This window comes from Mobula hypostoma, chromosome 3, assembly GCF_963921235.1.
Source record: "Mobula hypostoma chromosome 3, sMobHyp1.1, whole genome shotgun sequence".
NCBI lineage: Eukaryota > Metazoa > Chordata > Chondrichthyes > Myliobatiformes > Myliobatidae > Mobula > Mobula hypostoma.
Genome location: NC_086099.1, coordinates 8,969,812 through 8,994,922, shown reverse-complemented (window position 1 = coordinate 8,994,922; position 25,111 = coordinate 8,969,812). Strand labels below are relative to the sequence as shown.

At 41.9% G+C, this 25,111-nt stretch overlaps 1 protein-coding gene across 3 annotated transcripts in view; it reads right to left on the bottom strand.

Moving 5' to 3' along the window:
• dcc (DCC netrin 1 receptor) overlaps nucleotides 1–25,111 on the bottom strand; it is a 1,425,388-nt gene that overhangs the window by 518,181 nt on the left and 882,096 nt on the right. For all 3 annotated transcript variants that reach the window (XM_063042623.1, XM_063042621.1, XM_063042622.1), the window contains exon 7: nucleotides 22,495–22,615. In XM_063042623.1, coding sequence (XP_062898693.1) covers nucleotides 22,495–22,615 — 121 coding nt within the window. The remainder of the gene's footprint in view (nucleotides 1–22,494; nucleotides 22,616–25,111) is intronic.

Sequence of the window (25,111 nt, the reverse complement as noted above, 5' to 3'; positions counted from 1 at the left end):
TAATATGATTGAGTTCAGTTTCAAATTTGAAAAGGAGAAGCTGGTATCAGGTGTATCGATATTTCAGTGGAACAAGGGAAATTACAGTGGTGTGAGAGAGGAACTGGCCCAAGTAGATTGGAAAAGTAAGCTAGAGGAGGAACAGTAGAGCAGAATTGGATGAAATTCCTACAAGAAATAAGGAAAGTGCAGGAAAAATATATTCCAAGGAGAAAGAAAATCATGAATGGAAAAATGGCACAAATGTGGCTAACGAGAGAGGTTAAGGCTAAGTTAAAAGCAAGAGAGACGGTGTACAAGAAAGCAAAAATTAGTGGGAAAACTGAGGACTGGACGACTTTTAAAAACTTACAGAAGGAAACTAAGAAAGTCATTAGGAAAGAAAAGATAAATTATGAATAGAAGTTGGCAATTAATGTAAAAAAGGATACTAAGAATTTTTTAAATATATGAAGAGTAAAAATGTGACATGGGTAGATATAGGACCAATTGAAAATGATGCTGGAGAAATTACAATGGGTAACAAAGAGATGGCAGAGGAACTAAATGAGAATTTTGCATCAGCCTTCACAGTGGAAGACATTAGCAACATACCTGATAGCCAGAGGTCTCAGGGAATAGAATTAGGTACAGTCAAGAGTACGAGAGAGAAAGTGCTTGAGAAGCTAAATGGACTAAGAATAGATAAGTCTCCCGGACCGGATGAAGTGCACCCATAGGTTCTGAAGGAGGTGGCTTTGGAGATTGTGGAGGCATTGGAAATGATCTCCCAGGAATCAATAGACTCTGGCATGGTTCCGGAGGACTGGAAGGTCGCAAATGTAGTTCTGCTGTTTAAGAAAGGAGGGAGGCAGCAAAAAGAAAATTACAGACCTATTGGTCTGACATTGGTAGTTGGAAAGTTATTGGAGTTGAACCTCAAGGACGAGGTTTTGAAATATCTCGAGGTACATGACAAGATAGGCCCAAGCCAGCATGGTTTCATGAAGAGAAGATCCTGCCTCACCAACCTACTGGAATTTTTTGAGGTAATCTCAAATAAGATTGATAAGGGAGAGGCTGTGGATGTTGTGTATTTGGATTTTCAAAAGGCCTTTGATAAGGTGCCGCATATGAGGCTGCTTAATAAGATGAGAGCCCATGGAATTATAGGAAAGATATTGGAATGGGTGGAGCATTGGCTGATAGGCAGAAAGCAAAGGGTGGGAATAAAGGGATCCTATTCTGATTGGTTGCCGGTTACTAGTGGTGTTCTGCAAGGGTCAGTGTTGGGGCGGCTACTTTTTACAATGTATATCGATGATTTACATTATGGATTAAATGACTTTGTGGCTAAATTTGCGGATGACACCAAGATAGATGGAGGAGCAGGAAGTGTTGAAGAAACGGAAAGGTTGCAGAGAGACTTGGTCAGTTTAGGAGAGTGCGCAAAGAAATGGCAGATGAGATACAATGTTGAGAAATGTAGAGTTGTACATTTTGGAAGAAGAAATAATCAGGTAGATTATTATGTTGATGGGGAGAAAATTCAAAAATTGGAAGTGCAAAGGGACTTGGGGGTCCTCGTGCAGGATACCCTAAAGGATAACCACTAGGTTGGATCGGCAGTAAAGCGAATGCTATGTTGGCATTCATTTCAGGAGGAATAGTGTGTAAGAGTAAGGAGGTGTTGATGAGGCTCTATGGGGCACTGGTGAGACCTCATTTGGAATACTGTATGCAGTTTTGGGCCCCGTATCTTAGAAGGGGTGTTCTGATGTTGGAGAGAGTTCAGAGAAGATTTACGAGGATGATTCCTGGAATGCAGGGGCTAACATATGAGGAGCGTTTGTCGGCTCTTGGACTGTATTCATTAGAGTACAGAAGGATGAGAGGGGATCTCATAGAAACATTTCGAATGTTGAAAGGGTTGGACAGAGTAGGTGTGGAAAGGCTATTTCCCTTGGTGGGTGAGTCCAGGACAAGAGGCCACGGTCTTAGAATAAGAGGGTACCCATTTAAAATAGAGATGGGGAGAAATTTTTTTAGCCAGAGGGTCGTGGATTTATGGAATTCGTTGCCACATACAGCTGTGGCGGCCCGATCATCGAGGGTGTTTAAGGAGGAGATTGATAGGTATCTAATTAGTCAGGGTATCATAGAAACATAGAAACATAGAAAATAGGTGCAGGAGTAGGCCATTCAGCCCTTCGAGCCTGCACCACCATTTATTATGATCATGGCTGATCATCCAACTCAGAATACGTTTCAATCAGATCCCCCCTCAATCTTCTAAATTCCAACGAGTACAAGCCCAGTTCATCCAGTCTTTCTTCATATGAAAGACCTGCCATCCCAGGAATCAATCTGGTGAACCTTCTTTGTACTCCCTCTATGGCAAGGATGTCTTTCCTCAGATTAGGGGACCAAAACTGCACACAATACTCCAGGTGTGGTCTCACCAAGGCCTTGTACAACTGCAGTAGTACCTCCCTGCTCCTGAACTCGAATCCTCTCGCTATAAATGCCAGCATACCGTTCGCCTTTTTCACCACCTGCTGTACCTGCATGCCCACTTTCAATGACTGGTGTATAATGACAGCCAGGTCTCGTTGCACCTCCCCTTTTCCTAATCGGCCACCATTCAGATAATAATCTGTTTTCCTATTTTTGCCACCAAAGTGGATAACTTCACATTTATCCACATTAAATTGCACCTGCCATGAGTTTGCCCACTCACCCAACCTATCCAAGTCACCCTGCATCCTCTTAGCATCCTCCTCACTGCTAACACTGCCACCCAGCTTCGTGTCATCCGCAAACTTGGAGATGCTGCATTTAATTCCCTCATCAAGGTATATGGGGAAAAAGCCGGAAATTGGAACTAGATGGGAGAATAGTTTGGCTCATGGTGGAGTGGCGGAGCAGACTCGATGGGCCGAATGGCCTACCTCTGCTCCTTTGTCTTGTAATCTTGTCAATGAATACTGCCTCACTATTTTTTTCTCTCTTCTTGCGCTATTTAATTTAACATTATGTACATCTACACACACACACACACACACAAACACACACACACACAGTATACTATATATATTTACTATAATTTTACAGGTTTTTTAATTATTAATATATACCACAATATACTGCTGCTGCATAACAACAAGTTTCTTGATATATGCTGGTGATATTAAACCTGATTCTGATTCGGACTCCTGTGCCTCCACCCTGACAATAGTAACCAGAAGAGGGCATGTCCCAGCAATAGATGCTGCTTCTTGAGCCGCTGTCTTTTGACAATATCCTGGATGGTGGACAGGGTTGTGCCCGTGATGGAACTCCCTCTCAGAGCTTCCAAGAGTTTGATATATCCATAATGGGCACAGGTTCTTGGCCCTGCCCACAATTCCTCGCAATATTTAAGCTTTAATGACTTATAAGGCAGATGTATAATTGCCCAGTTGGCTAGTATCACAGGGAGATGTCAAGTGTTAGCCCATACCACCTAGCCCATCCTCTCATAGTGGTGACTTGCTGCCGATCAGATTCTCTGTTCTCTCTCACTTTCTCATGTAAATTTAATAATTTTAACCTTTAAAGCCATTTTATTTACAGGGTGCAAGGTTCTCCTGTTCAGCGATCTGCCACTCGTTTACCCAAACGGACCTGTGAAATGTCTCCTCTGAACCTGGTATTGAAATAGCATCACGACAGTCCACAATGATGTTAGACAGTGAAACTCATTGCTTGCATACGGTATCTCTCATATGTGATGTTTTTCATCCAGTAAAACTAACATCGCCATTACTACTTAATGAATCAATAAGTGTAAAATACATTTGCAATATCCCGTTCTCTGAGGATTGTCACTTTGTCATGGTAGTTGGGCTTCTAAGTTCCTGAGATCCCAAGAGTGCTGGAATCTGAAGCTTAGCTCCTGGTAGGGTCACCCATTGCAGAAAGGTCAAGGAGGAAGTTCTAGACAAAGAGCGATCCACCCAAGACCTCAGTGGCGGTGCTGGTGTGAAATGATGACATATCACAATGGCAGTGAAGGCAGAGAATGGCTGCAGCAGTCATCTTGCATACCGTGCCACAGGACCCTAACCCCGATCTGTCAAGACCCGTGCATCAGCCTCCCCACATTAAACAAAGTCAGGCACAGGCTGCCTCCATGAAGGGAATAAACCCTTAGTCGAACATTATATTTGACCCAACTGATTTCACTACTTAGCGGTATCAGTATTGTGGCAGCACACGAGCATAGCACAAAGTGTTTCAGCGCCAGTGACCCAGGTTCAATTGCTGCTGCTGTGCATAAGGAGATTCTGTGTTGGCCTTGTGATCCCATCGACTGCATCCAGTTTCTCCAGTTTCCTCCCACATTTCAAGGACATGCAGTACATGTTCCGTGTGTTGTGGGCGTGCTGTATTGAAGATGAAAGCAAGATGACACTTGCAGGCTGCTCCCGACAGCCTGATTTGATTTGACACAAACAACACATTTCACTACATGTTTCGATATTTTTGATGTACATGTGACAAATAAAGCTCATATTTATAACCTTTATCTATACCTAAAATACCAGGAATCCAACTTGATTCTTCAGCTAAAATCAAGCTACAGTAGATTCCAGTTAATTGGAATATATTGGGACGAGTACGTTTTAGCCCAATTATGAAGCTGCCCCAATTAAACAAAATTTCATGGAAATAGTTTAATAAAGACAAACTACTGTTTAACTGGGTAACAAATTATGAACTACAGAACAAATTAGAGCACCACTAATATTATTAAGGTACTATTAAAGGGTTCAAAGTTCTAAGTTCAAAGTAAATAAATCAAGTACATAAATACCACCACAGACAACCCTGAGATTCTTTTTCCTGCAGGAATGCTGAGGAAATCTATAGAACAGTAACTGTAAACAGGATCACTGGACAACAAACTGTGCAAATCCAAATATAAATAAATAGCATTAAATAACGAGCATGAAATACCAAGATACAGGCTCCTTAAAGTGAGACCATCGGTTGTGGGAACACCAGAAATAGAATGAGTGTAATTACCTATCCCCTTTTGTTCAACAGCCTGATGGTTGAGGGGTAATAGTTGTTTAAGAACCTGATAGTACAAGTCCTAACGCACTTGTACCTTCTACCTGATGGCAGAAGTCAGAAAACAGCATGACCTGGGTGGTGAGGATCTTTGATTATGGTTGGGAGGGTTTTACCCATAATGTACTGGGCTGAATCCATTACCTTTTGTAGGATTTTCCACTCAAAGATATTTCTGTTCCCATACCAGGCCGTACTGCAGCCAGTCAGTACGTTTACCACCACACATCTATAGAAGTTTGCCGAGGTTTTTGATGACGTGCCAAATCTTCGCAGATTCCTGAGGAAGTAGAGGCACTTCATGCCTTTTTTGGCAATTACTTTCACATGATGGGTCCAGAACAGGTCATCTGAGATAGTGACACCCAGGAATTTAAAATTGCTGACCCTCTCTATCTCTGATCCTCCGATGATTTCTGGCTCATGGACCTTTGGTTTCCCTCTCCTGAAGTCTACAATCAGTTCCTTGGTCTTATTGACACTGAGTGAGAGATTGTTGTTATTACACCACTCAGCCACATTTTCAATCTTCCTCCTGCATGCTGATTCATCACCGCCATTGACACAGCTCACAACAGTGGTGTCAGCAGCACACTCGTATATGATACTGTGTATTGGTTCCTAACAGTTATCGACAGAGCAATTCATCCAGTGTACTGTACCAAGTTCCTTTGATTGACTGTGAATTAACAAAATCAGTGCAGCCACCTAGTACAGATAATGGACTGCCTTCATTGCCTTCTTGTATGTAGCGGTGTCAAAAATCACTGCTTTACAACTTGGCACCCCTCCACCCAATACGATAACATAACACAAGCATACGTAACTCACACTATTTAAAAGCATGGTGCGGTGTCTGACGACCACACAAGCGCACATGACTGATTCTAGTTAGAAACTGCTGCATCATCCAAACCTTCTGTTTCATCGTAACATTCAAGATTATTGTTCATACCTTCAAATTCTTCATAGTTCTTAACATGTTGAAGTAGTGAAATCATTTCATTTTCACTCCCAGCCTTTTATAGCATCTCCAAGCCTGAATGTTTGAAACTGCAGTGAGCGAGGCAGTTCTGAATTGTCTTACTGCTTATTTCTGGTCATCTATTAGTGACAGAAATCACTGTGTTTTGAACACAAAAAATTGTTCACTCTAAACATGGTGTAGCTTCTAATGGCCGCACAAGTTCAAGCGACTGATGCTAGTTAGAAACTGTTTGGCAACAGTACCCTGTCCCAGTTAACCAGCATAGTGTCACAAACACCAGAAAATCTGCAGATGCTGGAAATCCAAGCAACACACCCAAAACGCTGAAGGAACTCAGCAGGCCAGGCAGCATCTATAGAAAAGAGTAAACATTCAATGTAGTCAACAGCAGCATTGTGTACCAAATTGGGTGGCGGAGTAGAGACACGTCTCTACCAAAGAAGGTGCAAGTCACTCCTTCCCTCCATTACCCTGCAGCTCACTATTGGACAAGGTGTAGCACCTGCTTAGCCCCCTGATCAGGGTCACATTGAGCCATGGGAGCAGGTGGTGGATGGCCGTATGAGCAGCTGGTGCAGGTCACAATTCGGTTATGCGACCACTGACACCAGGCAGACAACCTCTGAAGAGTATTGATAATGTCTGGGATCAGTGGAAGAAGACAAAGGCAAACTACTTCTGTAGAAAAATTTGCCAAGAGTAATCAAGGTCATGCAAAGACCATGATCGCCCACGTCATACGACATGGCACGTAATGATGGTGAGTGTCTCAGATAAATGAAGAGAATTCCAGCTATTTTCTCTGTTAGTTTTTGTTCTTTAGGAGTTGTTCCAAATAAGTGGTTGCTGCAATTAACTGATGGCCCAATTAACTGTAATCCACTGAATTATTTTTGAAAGAAAGTGAGCACTATTCATGTGTGTCAACATGCTTTAAAATTAAATCCAATGCTATAGTATTATTGCAATATAAATATTGAATTTTCACAACATAAGAGAAGTTGATAAAACATTTTCAGAATAAAATAAAACTACTATCAGAAAAACAATCAGTTGATATAATACTGCTGTCAATTAAGGCTGATGCTCTGAAACCTCAAACAATTAAATCAAGTACTCTGGTATCTCTGTCAGGCAGATCAAATAATGCAGCATTGTCGGCAGTCAATTTTGATGAATTAAATCAGGGACTGAAATATCACCACCAGTCATATTGAGTTATACACTATCACAGTCAGTCAAATCAAATACCGAGGCACAAGAGATTCTGCATTATGCTGAAAATCTCAAATAACATACACACAAAACACTGTGGGATCTCAGCAGGTCAGGCAGCATCTGTGGAGGGAAATGAACAGTCAACATTTCAGGCTGAGACTCTTCACCCGGACTGGAAAGGAAGGGAAAAGGAGCCAGAATAAGAAGGTGGGCTGAGGGAAAGGAATACAAGTTAGCAGCTGGTAGGGGAACCCTGTTGAGGGGTAAGGTGGGTAGGTGGGTGAGTGTCCATGATGAGTTAAATCAGGATAGAAATATCACCACCAGTCACATCAAGTTACTTATTGCTGAGATACAGTGTGGAATAGGCCTTTCAAGCTGTGCCATCCAGCGATACAACAATTTAATCCTAGCTTAGTGAAAGGACAATTTACAATGACCAATTAACGTACCAACTGATACATCTTTGGACTGTGGGAGGAAACCAGAACACTGGGAAGAAATCCATGTGGTCACGGAGAGAATGTACAAACTCCTTACAGGTGATGGCAGGAATTGAACCCGATCCCTGGTACTGCAAAGCAGTGAGCTAATCACTATGCCACCGTGCTGCCATACAGTATCATAGTCAGTTAAATCAAATACATAGGCACAAGAGATTCTGCAGATGCTAAGTAACACACACAATATACTGGAGGATCTCAGCAGATCAGGCAGCATCTATGGAGGGGAATTCTTTGGGCCGAGATCCTTCATCAGGAATGGAAACGAAGCCGGAAGCAGTCAGAATAGGAAGGTGGGGGAGGGAAAGCAGTACAATGTGGCACGTGAGAAGTGAGACCAGGTGAGGGAGGATATGGAATGATGTGAGGACAAGGAGGTGGAAGAGGGAAAGGGCTGAAGAAAGGAATCTGATAGGAGGAACTGAGTGGACCATGGGAGACAGGAGAAAGGGAAGGAGGAGGGGCACCAGGGGCAAGTGATAGGGAGGTGAGGAGAAGAGGAAAGCCAGAATGGGGAATGGAAAAATAAAGAAGGGGAAGTGGGAGGAATTACCAGATTTCGAGAAATCAATGTTCATGCAGGTTGGACACCACCCAGACAGAATATGCGGTGTTGCCCCTCCAACCTGGGAGTGGCCTCATTGTGGAAGTAGAGGTAGCCATGGACCAGCTGATTGGAATGGAAAAGATGAAGGCAGATTCATTCCATTCCTGTTTGCCTCTGAAATGCAGAGGCAGATAAACATCAACTACAGAGCTAGTCTGGAGTCACATCAAGGTCAGACAAGGTTAATGTGGTGGGTTTATTGCCCTGAAGGGTCTTATTGAATCAAATGTTTATTTTAAATCTAATCATTTTATAGTCAAAATTACTGAGATTGTTTGTTTTTATTGACATAATTATTTGAACTTGCATCACACAGCGTTGTGGACACATCTCTGCATGTCACGGAAGCAGCCTCCCTTCAATGGACTCTGTCTACACTACTCACTGCCTCAGTAAAGCAGCCAGTAAAATCAAAGACTCCACCCACCCCGAATATTCTCTTCTCTCCTCTCCCATTGGGCAGTAGATGCAAAAAACATGAAAGCACATACCACCAGGCCCGAGGACAGCTTTAACTCCACTGTTATAAGACTACTGCTGCCATCAGGAAGAAGGTACAGGAGCCTCAGGACCGACACCAACAAATTCAGGAGCAGCCATTACCCCTTGACACACTCACTCGACTTCACTCACCCCAAAACTGAACCAATGGGCTCACTTTCAGGGACGCTTCATCGCATGTTCTCGATATCTATTGCTTATTTATTATTATTGTTTATTTATTTCTGTATTTGTACAGTTTCTTGTCTTTTGCACACTATTTGAACATCCAAGTTGATGCAGTCTTTCATTGATTCTATTATGGTTATTATATTGCATGGAAGAGTGGAGATAGATCTCTACCAAAGGAGGTATAAGGCACTCCTTTCCTCCACTAGCCTGTAGGCCACCATTGGGCAAGGTGTAGCACTTGATTAGCCTCCCCAATCAGGGTCACATGAAGCCATGGAAGCAGGTGGTGGATGGTCATATGAGCAGTTGGTGCACATCACAAGTCCTGGTTATGCGACCACTGGCGCCAGGCAGACAACCTCTGAAGAGTATTGATAATGGCTGGTGTCACCCGTCTTGTAAAGATATTGCCCAGAGAAGGCAATGGCAAACCACTTCTGTAGAAAAATTTGCCAAGAACAATCATGGCCACTATGATCGCCTACACCATACAACACAGCACAAAATGATGATGATGATTCTATTATTGATTTATTGAATATGCCAGCAAGAAAATTAATCTCGGGGTTGGATATGGAAACATATATGTACTTTGATAATAAATTTAGTTAGAACTATTGAATGTTCCCATACACGAGGAAATCTGCAGATGCGGGAATTTCAAGCAACACACATAGTACAATAAGATGGACTCTGGCACTCACAAGCTACTTTGTTCTCATTTACCTGCACTTTCTCTGAAGTTAGCTGCACTAAGTTGACCTGATAGAGGTGTATAAGATGATGAGAGGCATTGATCGTGTGGATAGCCAGAGGCTTTTCCCCCAGGGCTGAAATGGCTAGCACGAGAGGGCACAGTTTTAAGGTGCTTGAAAGGAGGTACAGAGGAGATGTCAGGGGTAAGTTTTTTTACGCAGAGTGGTGAGTGTGTGGAATGGGCTGCCGGCAACAGTGGTGGAGGCGAATACGAGACTCCTGGATAAGTATATGGAGCTTAGAAAAATAGAGGGCTATTGGTAAGCCTATGTTGTTCTAAGGTTACCTGTAAGGACATGTTCAGCACAGCTTTGTGGACTGAAGGGCCTGTATTGTGCTGTAGGTTTTCTATGTTTCTATGTTATTCTTTAGCCTTGTATGCACTGTGTAATGAATTGATCTGTATGAATTGCATGCAAGACAAGCATTTCACTGTATCTTGGTACTTCTGACAATATAAACCAATTTACCAATTGGGACCTAAATTTATGTTTCTGGAAGTCAGCTAGCTTGTCCAATAACATATCCAATTGCATTACCATAACCCCAGTCTAATGTACTGATATTGCTTTTGAAGTGATAACAACTCTATCTCAATCAGGTAATAAAGAACCATTTCCATTTTAATCAGGAGACACAGTTTCAATGTTTATTCACCTGTTAGATTAGCGTCACTGACAGTCAAGTCAAGAGGTGTCTAGCAAATCTTCTACATCATCTCAGCCACTTTTCTACCTGAGTCATTTTGATGGTACTGCTCTCATACCCAGCGTGCAATTTCATGCCATCATAAAACTCAAACAACCCCAAGTTCCACCACAAACTCACGCTGTCAGTTCATCACACTTGTGCTTTCTGAGATCTTTTAGCTCAAGTTCAGCCCAGATTCCTCCAAGAGCATCCCAACTTTGTCGTAGGGTTTGGAGGTTTGCGTGCCTCAGTGACTCAGAAAGCTATGTTGGCTGGAGATAGAGCTTCATGCTTTGGCTCTTGGTAGGGTCACCCATTCCAAACAGGTCAAAGGGTGGAGGCCAAACTAATAGAGGTCCATCAGTCCTCCAGGTTTGGGGGTTCAGCTCAGGGCTAACAATCCTGACTGGTCAAAGAAAATTGTTACAGAAGCAGCAATGAAGAATTCTACTATATCTGTGTGTGTCAGTCTTCCTGATTTAACCTGATTTCAAACTGGTTTAGTTGTAACCTAAACACAGGGCAATTTACAATGTCCAATTAACTACTAACTGGTATACCTTTGGACTGTGGGAGGAAACCGGAGCACCCGGGAAAACCCAAGCATTCCCCCAGGGAGGAGGTACTGACTTGAATCAGTGGGTGGCAGGATTGAACTCCAAACTCTGAACTGTAACAGTGTCACAATAACCACTACACTACTGTGGTATACCCCAACTGATCACTATTATCGGCTGTGATTTGGGTTACCTGGCCACAGAGCTTTTCATCTCACTACCTCTCTCCTCCATTAGAGAACTCCTAAAACTTCTGAATATATTACTTCTTCCACCAATTTTCTGCTCGTTTAACCAACGATTTCTTGGGTGAAAAGATATAATTTCTAATAATAAATATCTTGTAATGTATAATCATTTCTAATGTAATGTTTCATGTTCAAACCATAAGATATAGGAGCAGTATTAGCCATTTGGCCCATCAAGTCTGCCTCTCCATTGATCATGGCCTCTCAACCCATTCACCTGCCATCTCCCTATAACCTTTAATACTCTTACTAATCAAGAACATACCAGCTTCCGCTTTAAATATACCCAATAATTTGGCCTCTTCAACCCTTTGTGGGAAAGTATTCCACAGATTCAACACCCCCTGGCTAAAGAAATTCCTCCTCATCTCTGTTTCAAAGGGACATCTCTTTATTCTGAGGCTGTTCCCTCTGGTTCTAGACTCACTCACTACAGGAAACATCCTCTCCACGTCCACTCTATCTCGGCCTTTCAATATCCAATAGATTTCAATGAGATTCCCCCTCATTCTTCTGAACTCTCAGGAGTACAGGCCTAGAGCAATCAAGCACTTTCTCATATGTTAACCCTTACATTTCTGGGATCATTCCCATGAACCGCCTCTGGATCGTTCTACTTGGTAACATTCATGAAGACGTGTCTTGAATGAATCATCAACTCAATGGTGTTATCTAAATAAAGCAACCATTTTTCTAACACTGGATTCAATATACAAGGGTTATGTCTCTGACTTCATGGGGCTTTAATTTGTTCACGCTAGTAAACTGTGAACTGAAATGGTGAAGAAGTGCTAATTACACATTCATGGGAAGAGTTATTTTTAATCTCAAACATTTCAGGCTGTTCTCAGAGGCCACACACACAAAATACTGGAGGAACTCAGCAGGCCACGCAGCATTAATGTATGCAAATGAACTGTTGATATTTTGGGCTGAGATCTTATATCAGGACCAGAAATTAAGACCCTTTCCAGTCCTGATGAAGGGTCTTGGTTCAAAATGTCGACTGTTCATTCCTCTCCACAGATGCTGCCTGACCTGCTGAGTTCCTCCAGCATTGTATGTGTGCTACTCTCGATTTCCAGTATCTGCAGAATCTTGTGGGTTTATGATTGGAGAGCACAGCTCCTTCCTATACCTAAAGATCCAAATGCTATTAAACTCTGTTTGTACAGTTGAACAGTGGAGTGCTGTTAAGTTCAACACATGAGGTTGCCAGACTGGATGCCACATCACACTAATTTAAGGAGCCTCTCCCACTATTCTTTTTTCTCTCCTCCTCCCATGACTTCCCTAGTTTAGAATTCTATTAGAGCAACAGTGGTAAGTAGCCTTAATTTTAAATATGATCTTGTATAAATTGTACTTGAGGGGATAATCTTAAATTGAGAGAGAATGTCATTTTTAGCAACAAATAACATAAAGCATTGGTAAGCTTAGACTTCCAGTCATTCCTTTGTGTAAAGCCGAGACTGGATGTGACAACAAGTTTAACATTTCAGTCTCTGGGATGTACAACAAAGCCTTTGGCTTTGATCCTTGGATCATATAATCATTAAACCGCTTAAAGCAAAAGAATGGTATTTTCTCCGTATTATAAGAGGCAGGAGGACCACCACGGAATTGAACATGCAGAGCCTGAAGGAATCTCTTGCATACAGCCTTGAAAATTGTGATTCTATGGATTACCATACAATATAGAACCTAGAACAGTACAGGCCCTTCAGCCCATGAAGTTGAGCTGCCCTTTTAACCTACTCCAATATCAACTTAACCCTTCCCTCTCACATAGGCCTCCATTTTCCTATCATCTATGTGCCTATCTAAGAGTTTCTTAAATGTTCCTAATGTATCTGCTTCAACCACCACCCCTGGCAATGTGTTCCAGGGACACACCACTCTCTGCATTAAAAAGCATCCTCTGACCCCCCCCCCCACCAAACTTTCCTCCAATCACCTTCATACGATGTCCTCTGGTATTGCCATTACTATTCTGTGAAAAAGTTGTTGGCTGTCCGCTCTATCTATGTTTCTAGTGATCTGATACATCTATCAGGTCTTTTCTCATCCTACATCACAAAGGAGAAAACAATTACAAAATGCAACAGCTACGGAGAGAATGCAGGTTGGGTAACATGCAGGTTCATAATAACCCTTTAAGCGACTCTAAGATCGATCTAACCCTTTCCTCCTACATAATTCTCCATTTTTTAAATCATCTATATGCGTATCTAAGAGTTTCTTAAATGCACTTAATACAGTATACCTTTCCCTATTGCCACCCCTGGCAGGGCATTCCATGCACTTATCACTCTGTGTAAAAAAAAATCTGCCTCCAAAATCCCCCTATACCAGGGGTTCCAGCCTTTTTTATGCCATGGACCAATACCAGTTAGCAAGGGATCTGTGGACTCCAGGTTGGGAACCCCTGCCCTGTACTTTCCTCCAATCTCCATTAAGTTATGTATGCTCCCTTGTAATAGTTATTTCTGTCCTGGGAACATGTCTCTGACTGTCCACTCGATCTGTGCCTCTTATCTTGTGCACCTCTATCAAGTCATCTCTCACCCTCCTTTAGTCCAAACTGAGAATCCCTAGCTCACTCAAAATACCTTTGTAAAACCTGCCCTCTTTCTGGGATAGAATCCTACCATCGAGGACATCTTTAAGAGACGACGCTTCAAGAAGGCAGTGTCCATCGCTGAAGATCCTCACCATCCAAGTCATGCCTTCTTTTCATTACTTCTATCAGGAAGGAAGTACAGGAACCTAAAGAGACACACTCAACTCTTTTTGGAACAGCCTTTTCCCCTCCACCATCAGATTTTGAATGCTCCATGAACCCATGAATACTATCTTGTTGTTAGATTTTTTTCCTTTTCTTATTGTATAAGTCATAGTAATTTTTGGATCTTGCACTGTACTACTGCCACAAAACAATAAACATCATGATATATGTCAATGATAATAAACCTGATTCGGATTCTAACTCATGGACGTTATCAACATAGCAAACTCAAATCTACACAAATCGGAATGGATGTTTCACCCACACACCAGATTTTTAGTGTTTTAGTCAGAACTTTGTAGTTCTTAGTCATTATTGTAACCAGCAAATGTCAACGAATTGAACACTGTCTGCCTGTTAATTATTTCCTTCCTGTCTTTCCCTTTTAGGATGAGTTTTTCTGCAATTTGGGAAAGGATTCCCACCAGGTTCAGGAACAGTTTTTACCCCTCAACCATGAGGCTCCTGAACCAGAGTGGATAACTTCCCTCACCACAACTCTGAACTGACTTCAGAACCTATGGATTCACTTTCAAGGACTCTACAACTTACGTTCTCAGTATTATTTTTATTTGCAACAATTTGCCTTCAATGTTGGTTGTTTGTCCATTTTTGTCTGTTTGAGTATAGTTTTTTGTAAATTCTATAGTATTTTCCCTGTGAATGTCTGCAAAAAATAATGAACCTCAGAGCAGTATATGGCAACACATAAATACTTTGATAATAAATTTACTTTGGACTTTGAACATTGGATATCTATATGAAAAGTTGAATCACAGAGAATGCAGAATTATTACATGGTCCTTTCCGAGACATAGCATTTTCTAAACTGTTATTTTTTCTTAATCCCAGCAAGGATGCTTTCATCCCTTCACATTACAATTTCCCATTAGGAAAATATGCAATATTGGCAAACAGCAGGATTTCTTTTTCCCTGCAAGTTTTTTAAGCTTAGATCTCCTAGGGTCTCACAGAAATAGCATATTCAAACACTCGAAGAATCCAGTCAATTATGAAGGAGATAGTATCTCTCCCTCTACTGGCTGAACTCAGATATTGCAATGATAGAATAAACCCCTCGTACCTCAGGTATTTGCATTTTCATTTGATCCTGCTCTTTGCCGCGATTTTGGTGGAACTGCAGAAACTGGCTCACTAAAGTTCAGTAGCGTTTCCCACCACCATTATAGGGACACTTAAGAGATTCTTATGGGCACGTGGCCAAGTGGTTAAGGCATTGGACTAGCGACCTGAGTGAGTTCGAGCCCCAGCCGAGGCAACGTGTTGTGTCCTTGAGCAAGGCACTTAATTACACATTGGACAACATTGGTGTCATGGAGAGGGGAGACCTGCAGCATGGGCAACTGCTGGTCTTCCATACAACCTTGCCCAGGCCTGCATCCTGGAGAGTGAAGACTTTCCAGGCACAGATCCATGGTCTCGCTAGTCTAACGGATGCCTTTACTTTAACAGATTCTTAGATAGGCACACGGATGATAGAAAAATGGAGGGAAGCACAACACTGTGGGCAAAAGGGCCTATATTGTGCTATACTGTTCCATGCTCTATGTTCTGTGTTGTAGAACATAGATTAATACAACACAGGAACAGGCACTTCAGCTAGCAGTGTTGTGCTAAACCAATTAAATTAATAATCAAATGACCAATTAAACAAATCCCTTCTGCCTACACAATGTCCATATCCATCTACTTCCTCACATTCATGTGCCTATCAAAATATCTCTTAAAGGTCCCTAATGTATCTGCCTCCAGCACCACCCCAGGCAGTGCATTCCAGTCACCCACAACTCTCAGGGTAAAAAAAAAACTTAACTCTCACATCACCTTTGAAATCACCCCCTCTCACTTTAAGTGCAAGCCCTCTGATTTTAGACTTTTTACCCTTGGTCTATGTTCTGTGTTCTAAGTTCACCAAAGTTGCACAGGAGAATAGGAACAGCATCAAGAAGGTTCAAATCCAACGCTTATGACAAGTGGTCTCTCATGTGACATTATGATTCTTGGGATTTATCAGATCAGCTCTCTCAAACTGAGGAGCTAGACTGTCCAACTACAGGGTGCGAAATCAAACAACAGGATTCAAAATCAGGAGGTTAGTAACTAAAAAAAATCTGAGGGAATAATCTGATAGGTATCTACAGAAAGAGAGAATACACATTTTCCATCTATAAATTCTCATTAGCATGGAACAGTACAGCACAGTATCTAAGCCCTTTCGCCCACAATGATGTAATGATGTTTAACCTACTCTGAAATCAATCGAACCTTTCCCTCCTGCATATCCCTCTATTTTTCTATCATCTATGATAGAACTTAGAACATTACAGTATAACACGGGCCCCTTGGCCCACGATGTTCATGAGGAATCTTTTCAAGCAGAGAGCAGATTGAACAAGATTGCCATGTGATTTTCCTCACGTTCTTCCCAGAGGTTTCTTGTTCATATATCTCACCAGCCAATCATGTGACAGCAGCCCAATGCATAAAAGCATGGCTGGTGAGCTATGTGCATTGATGAGCAGGTGTACAGGTGTACCTAATGAAGTGGCCACTGACTGTATCTCCAGATAGACTTGAAACTTGTATCCAATGGATGCAGGTGACTTGATGTCACTTATATCACATTTCTTCCTCATTCTGATGTTTGCTCTGATGTAAGTGACTTTGGCTATGGAGTGATTAATGGTGCCAGTCGGGATGGTTTGAGTATCTTTTTTATGCCATGGACAAATACCCTTAAGGAAGGGGTCTGTGCTCTATGGATAGGAACCCCTGCTCTAGAGTTTACTGAGAATGGTGTGAAAAACATCCGGTCAGTGGCAATTCAGTGGGTGAGACCACCTGGATAATGCGAGAAGTCAGAGGAGACTGGCCAGATTGGTTCAAGCTGACGGGAAGGTGTCAGTAACTCAAATAACCATGTGACACAACAGTGGTGTGCAGGAGCACATCTCTAAATGTACAACACGCCAAATCTTGAAGTGGATGGGCGGATGCAGCAGAAGACCATGGATACACTCCGTAGCCACTTTATTAGGAGCAGGAGGTATCTCATAAAGTGGCCACTGAGTGTATTCTTCCAGTTAGGCACCAACTAATAGCTACAAAACAGCCAGCTCTTTGGAAGGCCTTGCTTCAGTGCCTCATAAGAGGATAGACCATTTACTTGTGAATCCCTGGGTGGACTGATTTCAAATCTGCCAGTCTGTGAGTGGGTAATTTGTAGCAGAAAATCGTAAAGCCAGCTGCTCTTGGCAACCCTTGAGAATTTTTCAAGTAACAATCAGGGCTGGATCCTTCGCAGACATTGTGTTGCTTTGCAAGGCACGGAGCCTCACTTTGTCAAATGAATAAAACATCTTCCTTTAGGTTGTCCATTTATGAGGTTCTGTCACCATAGTTACCAGAATGCAGAGACGCAACATGTTTGCACTGAAAACTCTCTACTGCACTTCAGAAATGTCAGTCAGTTTCTGTAGTGTGTTTTCAGGAAGCAGGTCAGCACTTAATTGAACAAAAACATCATAGAACGTAGAACATACAACTGCACAGACCTTTCAGCCCACAATGTTGTGCCATCTCTTTAACCAATTCTGAGGTCCATAGTAACTGTGCAAAAGTCTCAGAGGACCACAACCTTGCCGTAGTTTGGAGGTTTGCCTAACTCAATGGTCTGGAGAGCTATGTTGGCTGAAATCAGACTTTATGCTTTGACTCTTAGTATGGTCATCCATGCTGAACAGGTCAAAAGGTAGAGGCCAGAGTAAGAGTGGTCAACTGGTCCTCCAGGTTCGGGGGTTCAGCTCAGGGCCAACAGCCCTGACTAGTAAAATAAAATTGTTATGCTTACAGCAGTGAAGAATCCTTCTACATCTGAGTACGACGGTATTCCTGAGTCTCCACCCGAAACTTGTATGAGTGACAGTAGTGAAAACTGAGCGGAAGCTACTGATACGATGAAGGAAGCCTTGAACAATGCCAACATGGAGGACTTCCATTGTTGCCCTAAATGCCAGCGGCATAATGGGCAGTAAGATTTCCTATAGTTACCAGGATGCATAGATACAACACATTTGCATTGAAAACTCTCTTTTGCACTTCAGAAATATCAGTCTGGTTCTGTAGTGTGTTTACAAGAAGCAGGTCAACACAGAACATAGAACAGTACAGACCCTTTAGCCAATAATATTGTGCCATCTCTAAGTTCTACAGTACTGTGCAAAAGACTTAGGCACTCCAGCAATATATACGTGACTAAAACTTCTACACAGTACTGTATCTAATCACATACTCCCACATGGCCCTCCATTTTTCTTTCATCCATGTGCCTAAGGGTCTCTTAAATTTCCCTAATGTAGCTGCCTTGACCATCACACCTGGTCTTGCTTTCCACAAACCATAAGGCAGAATTAAACCATTTGGTCCATCGAGTCTGCTCTGCATTTCATCATGGCTGATCCGATTTTCCTCTTAGTCACAATCTCCTGCCTTCTCCCTGTATCCCTTCAAGTTCTGACCAATTAAGAATCTTTCAACCTCTCCCTGAAAATACATAAAGACTTGGCCTCCGCAGCTGCTTGTGGCAAAGAATTCCACAGATTCACCACTTTCTGGCGAAAGAAATTCCTCATCTCCATTCTAAAAGGACATGCCTCTATTCTGAGATTGTGTCCATGAAGCTGCCACTCTCTGAGCAAAACTTTGGGTATCGGCCTGAGACTTCAACTGTCTATCCATTTCCATTGATACTGCGTGACCTGCTGGGTTCCTCCAGCATTTTGTGTGTGTCACTTTGGATTTCCAATATCTGCAGAATTTCTTGTGTTTATCTTAAGGTTATGCCCCTTGTATTAAACATTTTCTCCCTGGAAGAAAAAAGATCCTTAGCTGACAACTTGATCTATGCCTTATATCATCTTGACTGCTTCTATCAAATCTCCTCTCATCTTCCTTTGCTTCAGAGAGAAAAATCCTAGCTCACTCTACCTAAAATCATAAAACATACTCTCTAATCCAGGCAGCATATAAAAAACATTTATGAATAGACATAGAAAACGAGCAAATGAGCCCCATCTTTTCTCAAAATCAAATAAAGGTTCAAAGGTTCGACTTCTAATTTTCTCCAAACTAAGACATAGCATCACTTGACAGAACCATTGTGACAAAGTGGGAGCTGATGTATCCTTCCATTTCAACAAAATGGCCCTCCTAGCTATCAATGTAACAAATGCAATAACATGTTGGTCAGACACAGAAATACCATGAATATTTTGAGGAACTATTCCAAAAAGCACAGTTAATTTATTAGGTTGTAAATTAATTTTAAGTGCTTTAGAAATTGTTGAGAAAACTGACTTCCAGAACTGTTCCAATATAGAACAAGACCAAAACATATGTGTCAGTGTAGCTATCTCAGTTTTACATTTATCACAATGACTATCAACATTAGGAAAAATTTTAGAAAGTCTCTCCTTTGTCAAATGATAATGATGTACAATTTTAAATTGAATCAATGAATAGCTAGCACAAATTGAAGAAGAGTTAACCAACTTCAATACCTGCATCCAATCCTCCGTCATAAAAGTCAAATTAGGTTCCTTTTCCCAATCCTGTTACTATCATTTGAGTTAATTGATATAATTTTTCCACGATCTAATTGTAAACTCTTTTAGTATATTTTCTTTTCTTGCTGGCTGTTTGATGTTTATTTTTAGAAGCTTTTTGTATGACGCATGGCTCCGGGGTTGTACACCTAATGGGTTCTCTTTTTTTTTCTCTCACTTTCCTGCTTAGTAGGTTTTTTTTGTTATCACAAAATTTTGTTTTCAATCTTTAAGATGATGGGGTTTTTTTTGAGGCATTGTAAGTGTTGTTACTTCGATGTACTCATGTTATTTTTCCTATATATATATATATACAATAAAAAAGATTTGAAAAGAAAAAGAAAACATAGAAAACCTACAGCACAATACAGGCTCTTCAGCCCACAAAGCTGTGTCGAACATGTCCTTACTTAAGAAATTACCTAGGGTTACCCATAGCCCTTTAAATTTCTGAGCTCCATGTACCCATCCAGGAGTCTCTTAAAAGACCCTATCATACCTGCCTCCACCACCGTCGCAGGCAGCCCATTCCACGCACTCACCACTCTCTATGTAAAAAAACTTATCCTTGATATCTCCTCTGTACCTACTTGAAAGCACCTTAAAACTGTGCCCTCTCGTGCTAGCAATTTCAGCCCTGGGAAAAAACCTCTGACTATTCACACAATCAATGCCTCTCATCATCTTATACACCTTTATCAAGTCACTTCTCATCCTCCATTGCTCCAAGGAGAAAAGACCAAGTTCACTCAAACTTTTCTCATAAGGCATGCTCCCCAATCCAGGCCACATCCTTGTACATCTCCTCTGCACCCTTTCTATGTTTTCCACATCCTTCCTGTAGTACTCCAAGTGGGGTCTGACCAGGGTCCTATATAGCTGCAACATTACCTCTCAGCTCTTAAACTCAGTTCCATGATTGATGAAGGTCAATGCATCGTATGCCTTCTTAACCAACAGAGTCAACCTGCGCAGCAGCTTTGAGTATCCTAAGGACTCAGACCCCAAAATCCCTCTGATCTTCCACACTGCCAAGAGTCTTACCATTAATACTATATTCTGCCATCATATTTGACCTACCAAAATGAACCACCTCACACTTATCTGGGTTGAACTCCGTCTGCCACTTCTCAGCCCAGTTTTGCATCCTATCAACGTCCCGCTGTAACCTCTGGCAGCCCTTCACACTATCCACAACACCTCTAACCTTTGTGTCATTAGCAAATTTACTAATCCATCCCTCCACTTCTTCATCCGGGTTATTTACAAAATTCACAAAGAGTTGGGGTCCCAGAACAGATCCCTGAGGCACACCACTGGTGACCGACCTCCATGCAGAATATGACCCATCTACAACCACTCTTTGCCTTCTGTGGGCAAGCCAGTTCTGGATTCACAAAGCAATTTCCCCTTGGATCCCATACATACATCTCAATAAGCCTTGCATGGGGTAGCTTGTCAAGTGACTTACTGAAAGCCATATACACTACATCTACAGGGGTTATACAAATGGTTATCCGAAGCTGATCACTCATTCTGCGAGGGTCACTAGCAAACTCAAGTGCAGGAATTACAGAGACTTTGGCAATTCAAACAAAACTAAAAAATGATTGCAGAATATTAATAGAAAAACTAACCAGAGCTCACACAATCTATACAGAACGTTGACAAACAGATTGCACTGACAATACACAGAAGAACTCGGTCTGAGGTACACCTGACAAGGAACCACAATGACCCAGTGAAGATGGCTTGGCATGCCCCTCTGAAATACACCCTGGACCACATAGTAATCCCAGACCCATCGGATAACATAAGTGACGAGTCGAAGCAATAATCCTCAAAAACAACAGCAATAGAAAAGCTTGAAAATACCGTGAAATTCAATTATCCGAAATTGAATAAAACTGATAAATAAATGAGACACCTGCAAAACAAAGTGAAAATCCAGGGCCAGCACAAAGACAAAAATTAGATGTAAAAGGAAGGAACAATGCATACCCACGTGGTGACACTGAGAAAATCCAGGTCACATGCTGACACAAAAAAATCTTTTTTTTTTCAAAAACAATCCCCAGTTGTGACACATTTCTTGGAGACTATGGGCATTTACTTGAACAACAAGCTGTTTGGTCACTGAGCTGGTGGAACTTCCACTGACTGTGGAACTGACCTCATACATTGGCCAGCCAGGCCTGGTCTACATTTTAATACATTGCATTACCTTCAAAGTTCTATCAGGACCTGAAAAACTTTGTGTAAAGGAGTTGCTTCTTTTAACAATCTGGCATTTTTGCAGGCTGACCTATAGCTGACATACAGCCGGTACCCATTAGGTTCTGGAGCCATCATTTTTCTCCCTATATCCTTTCTCCAAATGATGCTTGGCTAACAATCAGCAGTCAGGTACAATCAAACTGCCGATGGCTGTAAATATGGGAATCCTCCCGTAAAATACAACAGTTCATCTGAATTCAATAAGTAAAATTAAAGATTTAAATACAAACAACTTCACTATATCATGCACATTCCAATAAAAAGTATAATGTTAGAACAGGGATTCCCAAACATGGAACCTTACCATTTACCGAGGAATCTTTGGACCCAAGTTTGGGAACCCTTTTAGAATAATAGCGGGCATTGCCTTTTCTTTTGTAATGATTGCCATGTCATTAAAAATGCAAAAAAAAACAAGAAAGGAAGAGAAATCACAAACAGCTGGAATTTGGTGATCATGTTGTCTTACCTGGTTCTGGAATGATTAGCTGTCCGCTTGCCTGCACGTTTCCTGCGTCATTCTCTGCCACACACTGATAAAAGCCCTCGTCTGACCTCACCAGACCCAGGATTCGCAGGTTACTGCCACCCTAAAACAAAGAGCAAAGAGTAAATTTAACTTTAACCAATCCTGAACATAGGAATAGAGTTAGGCCATTCAGCCCATCGAACCTGCTCTGCCATTCCATCATGGCTGATTTATTAAGCTTCTCAAACTCATTCTCCTGCCTTCACAGGATCACAAGACAAAGGAGCAGAAGTAGGCCATTCAGCCCATCGAGTCTGCTCCGCAGCTCCCCCATGAGCTAAACTATTCACCCATCTAGTTCCAATTTCCGGCTTTTTCCCCATATCCCTTGATACCCTGACTAATTAGATACCTGTCAATCTCCTCCTTAAAGACCCTCAATGATCGGGCCTCCACAGCTGTATGCGGCAACGAATTCCACAAATCCACGACCCTCTGGCTAAAAAAATTTCTCCTCATTTCTGTTTTAATTGGGTACCCTCTAATACTAAGACTATGACCTTTTGTCCTGGACTCACCCACCAAGGGAAACAACCTTTCCACATCTACTCTGTCCAACCCTTTCAACATTTGAAATGTTTCTATGAGATCCCCTCTCATTCTTCTATACCTCTAATGAATACAATCCAAGAGCCGACAAACGCTCCTCATATGTTAGCCCCTGCATTCCAGGAATCATCCTCGTAATGGGCCTTCTCCCCATAACCTTTGGTATCCTGATTAATCAGGAACCTATCAACATTCACTTTAAATATATCCAATGACTTGGTTTGTACCACTACCTGTGGCAATGAATTCCACAGATTACTACCCTTTGACTAAAGCAATTCCTCCTCATCTGTGTTCCAAATGGACGTTCCTCTATTCTGGGCCCTCTGTTCCTAGACTCCCCCACTATATGATACATCCTCTCCACATCCACTCTATCTAAGCCTTTCGATATTTGATAAATTTCAATGAGATCCTCCCTCATTATTCTTAACTCCAGCGAGTAACGGGCCCAGAGCCATCAACTTGTCTTCACAGCTGAGGACTTTCGCATAGTAATGAAGCAAGAAATAGGGACAGAAGCAGGAGAAAAATAAAGCGCACACTGGTTACAAAAATCTTAATTTCAAACAGACTTGTTAGAGTTTTGTAGTATATTGAAGGCTGATTTCATTTCACATATTAGGACTATTCAAAGAACTGCAATATTATCTGAAGACTGGAAACATCAACCCTGTGTAATTACCAAATAATAAAAGGCAATTTTATTTGAGGTGTTACTCTTTACACAGAGTGGTAGCTGTGTGGAATGAGCTTCCAGCAGAAGTGGTTGAGGCAGATTCAATGTTGTCATTTAAAGTTAAATTGGATAGATATATGGACAGGAAAGGAATGAAGGGTTATGGGCTGAGTGCAGGTCGGTGGGACTAGATGACAGTAAGAGTTCGGCACGGACTAGAAGGGCTGAGATGGCCTGCTTCCGTGCTGTAATTGTCATATAGTTATACGGTTAAGTGCTTTCCATATGTTATCCCTTTCATTCCCAGAATCATTCTCATGAACCAAACTGCAGCCCGGAAATCAGACTCGGGACCTTCTGTTTTGTGTGGTTTCAGATCCCAACTAAATGATTTGATGACTTCTTGGATAGACAGGGTGTCAAGGGTTACTGGAAAAAGGTTGGACAATGGGGTTGACAGGGATGATAGCTCAGCTGTGGTGGAATGGTGAACAGACTCAGTGGTCTGAATGGTCTAATTCTGCTCTGATGTCTTGAGGTCTTATGAATGCTTTGGACAGCTATCGTTTATATGTGGAAAGTTTGTCATTCAGGTAGAAGCTAATTTCCAGATTTCCTTTAATGAAAGAAGTGTTATAATATCATGTTTGAACAGTGCTCATGGCAGTTTAAAACAAGAACATGCAGTGAGGGAAAGGGAAACAGAATCATATGCAGTGTTTGATATGGCAGCCAAGTCTGGATCATATCCAAGACACTAAAATCACTGTTGCTTTTCCTACCGCATTATTAGTGCGCGATCTTGGCGGACAGCCAGTCTCCTTGCTGTCCCTTAGCAAAATAAATCGAAGCGTGGTTGTGCCCAAGCTTTGTACCTTTGCTCGGAGCATCAGAGTTACTGACCTCCAGCTCCAGTTCAGCTCCAGTGTGTAAGGTTACCAGGTTTCTCCTTGTCTTTTTCCCAAAACAAGGGAAGAAACATTTGCAAGCTTCCAGACCACTAACCCTGAATCTAAAGAGCATTAGAAGATTTAGCCCAGTATCTCTGCAATTGTTAAGTTTCTTTGCCAAAGCAACATTCTTTCGTTCGTTATGTGCCATGCCGTATGATATGGGCGATCATGATCTTTCCAAGGCCATGATTGTTCTTGGCAAATTTTTCAATAGAAGTGGTTTGCTATTGCCTTCTGGGCAGGGTCTTTACAAGGTGAATGACCCCAGCCATTATCAATACTTTTCAGAGAGTGTCTGCTGGTGTCAGTGGTTGCATAACTGGGATTTGTGATAGGCACCAGCTGCTCATTCGACCATCCACCATCTGCTTCCATG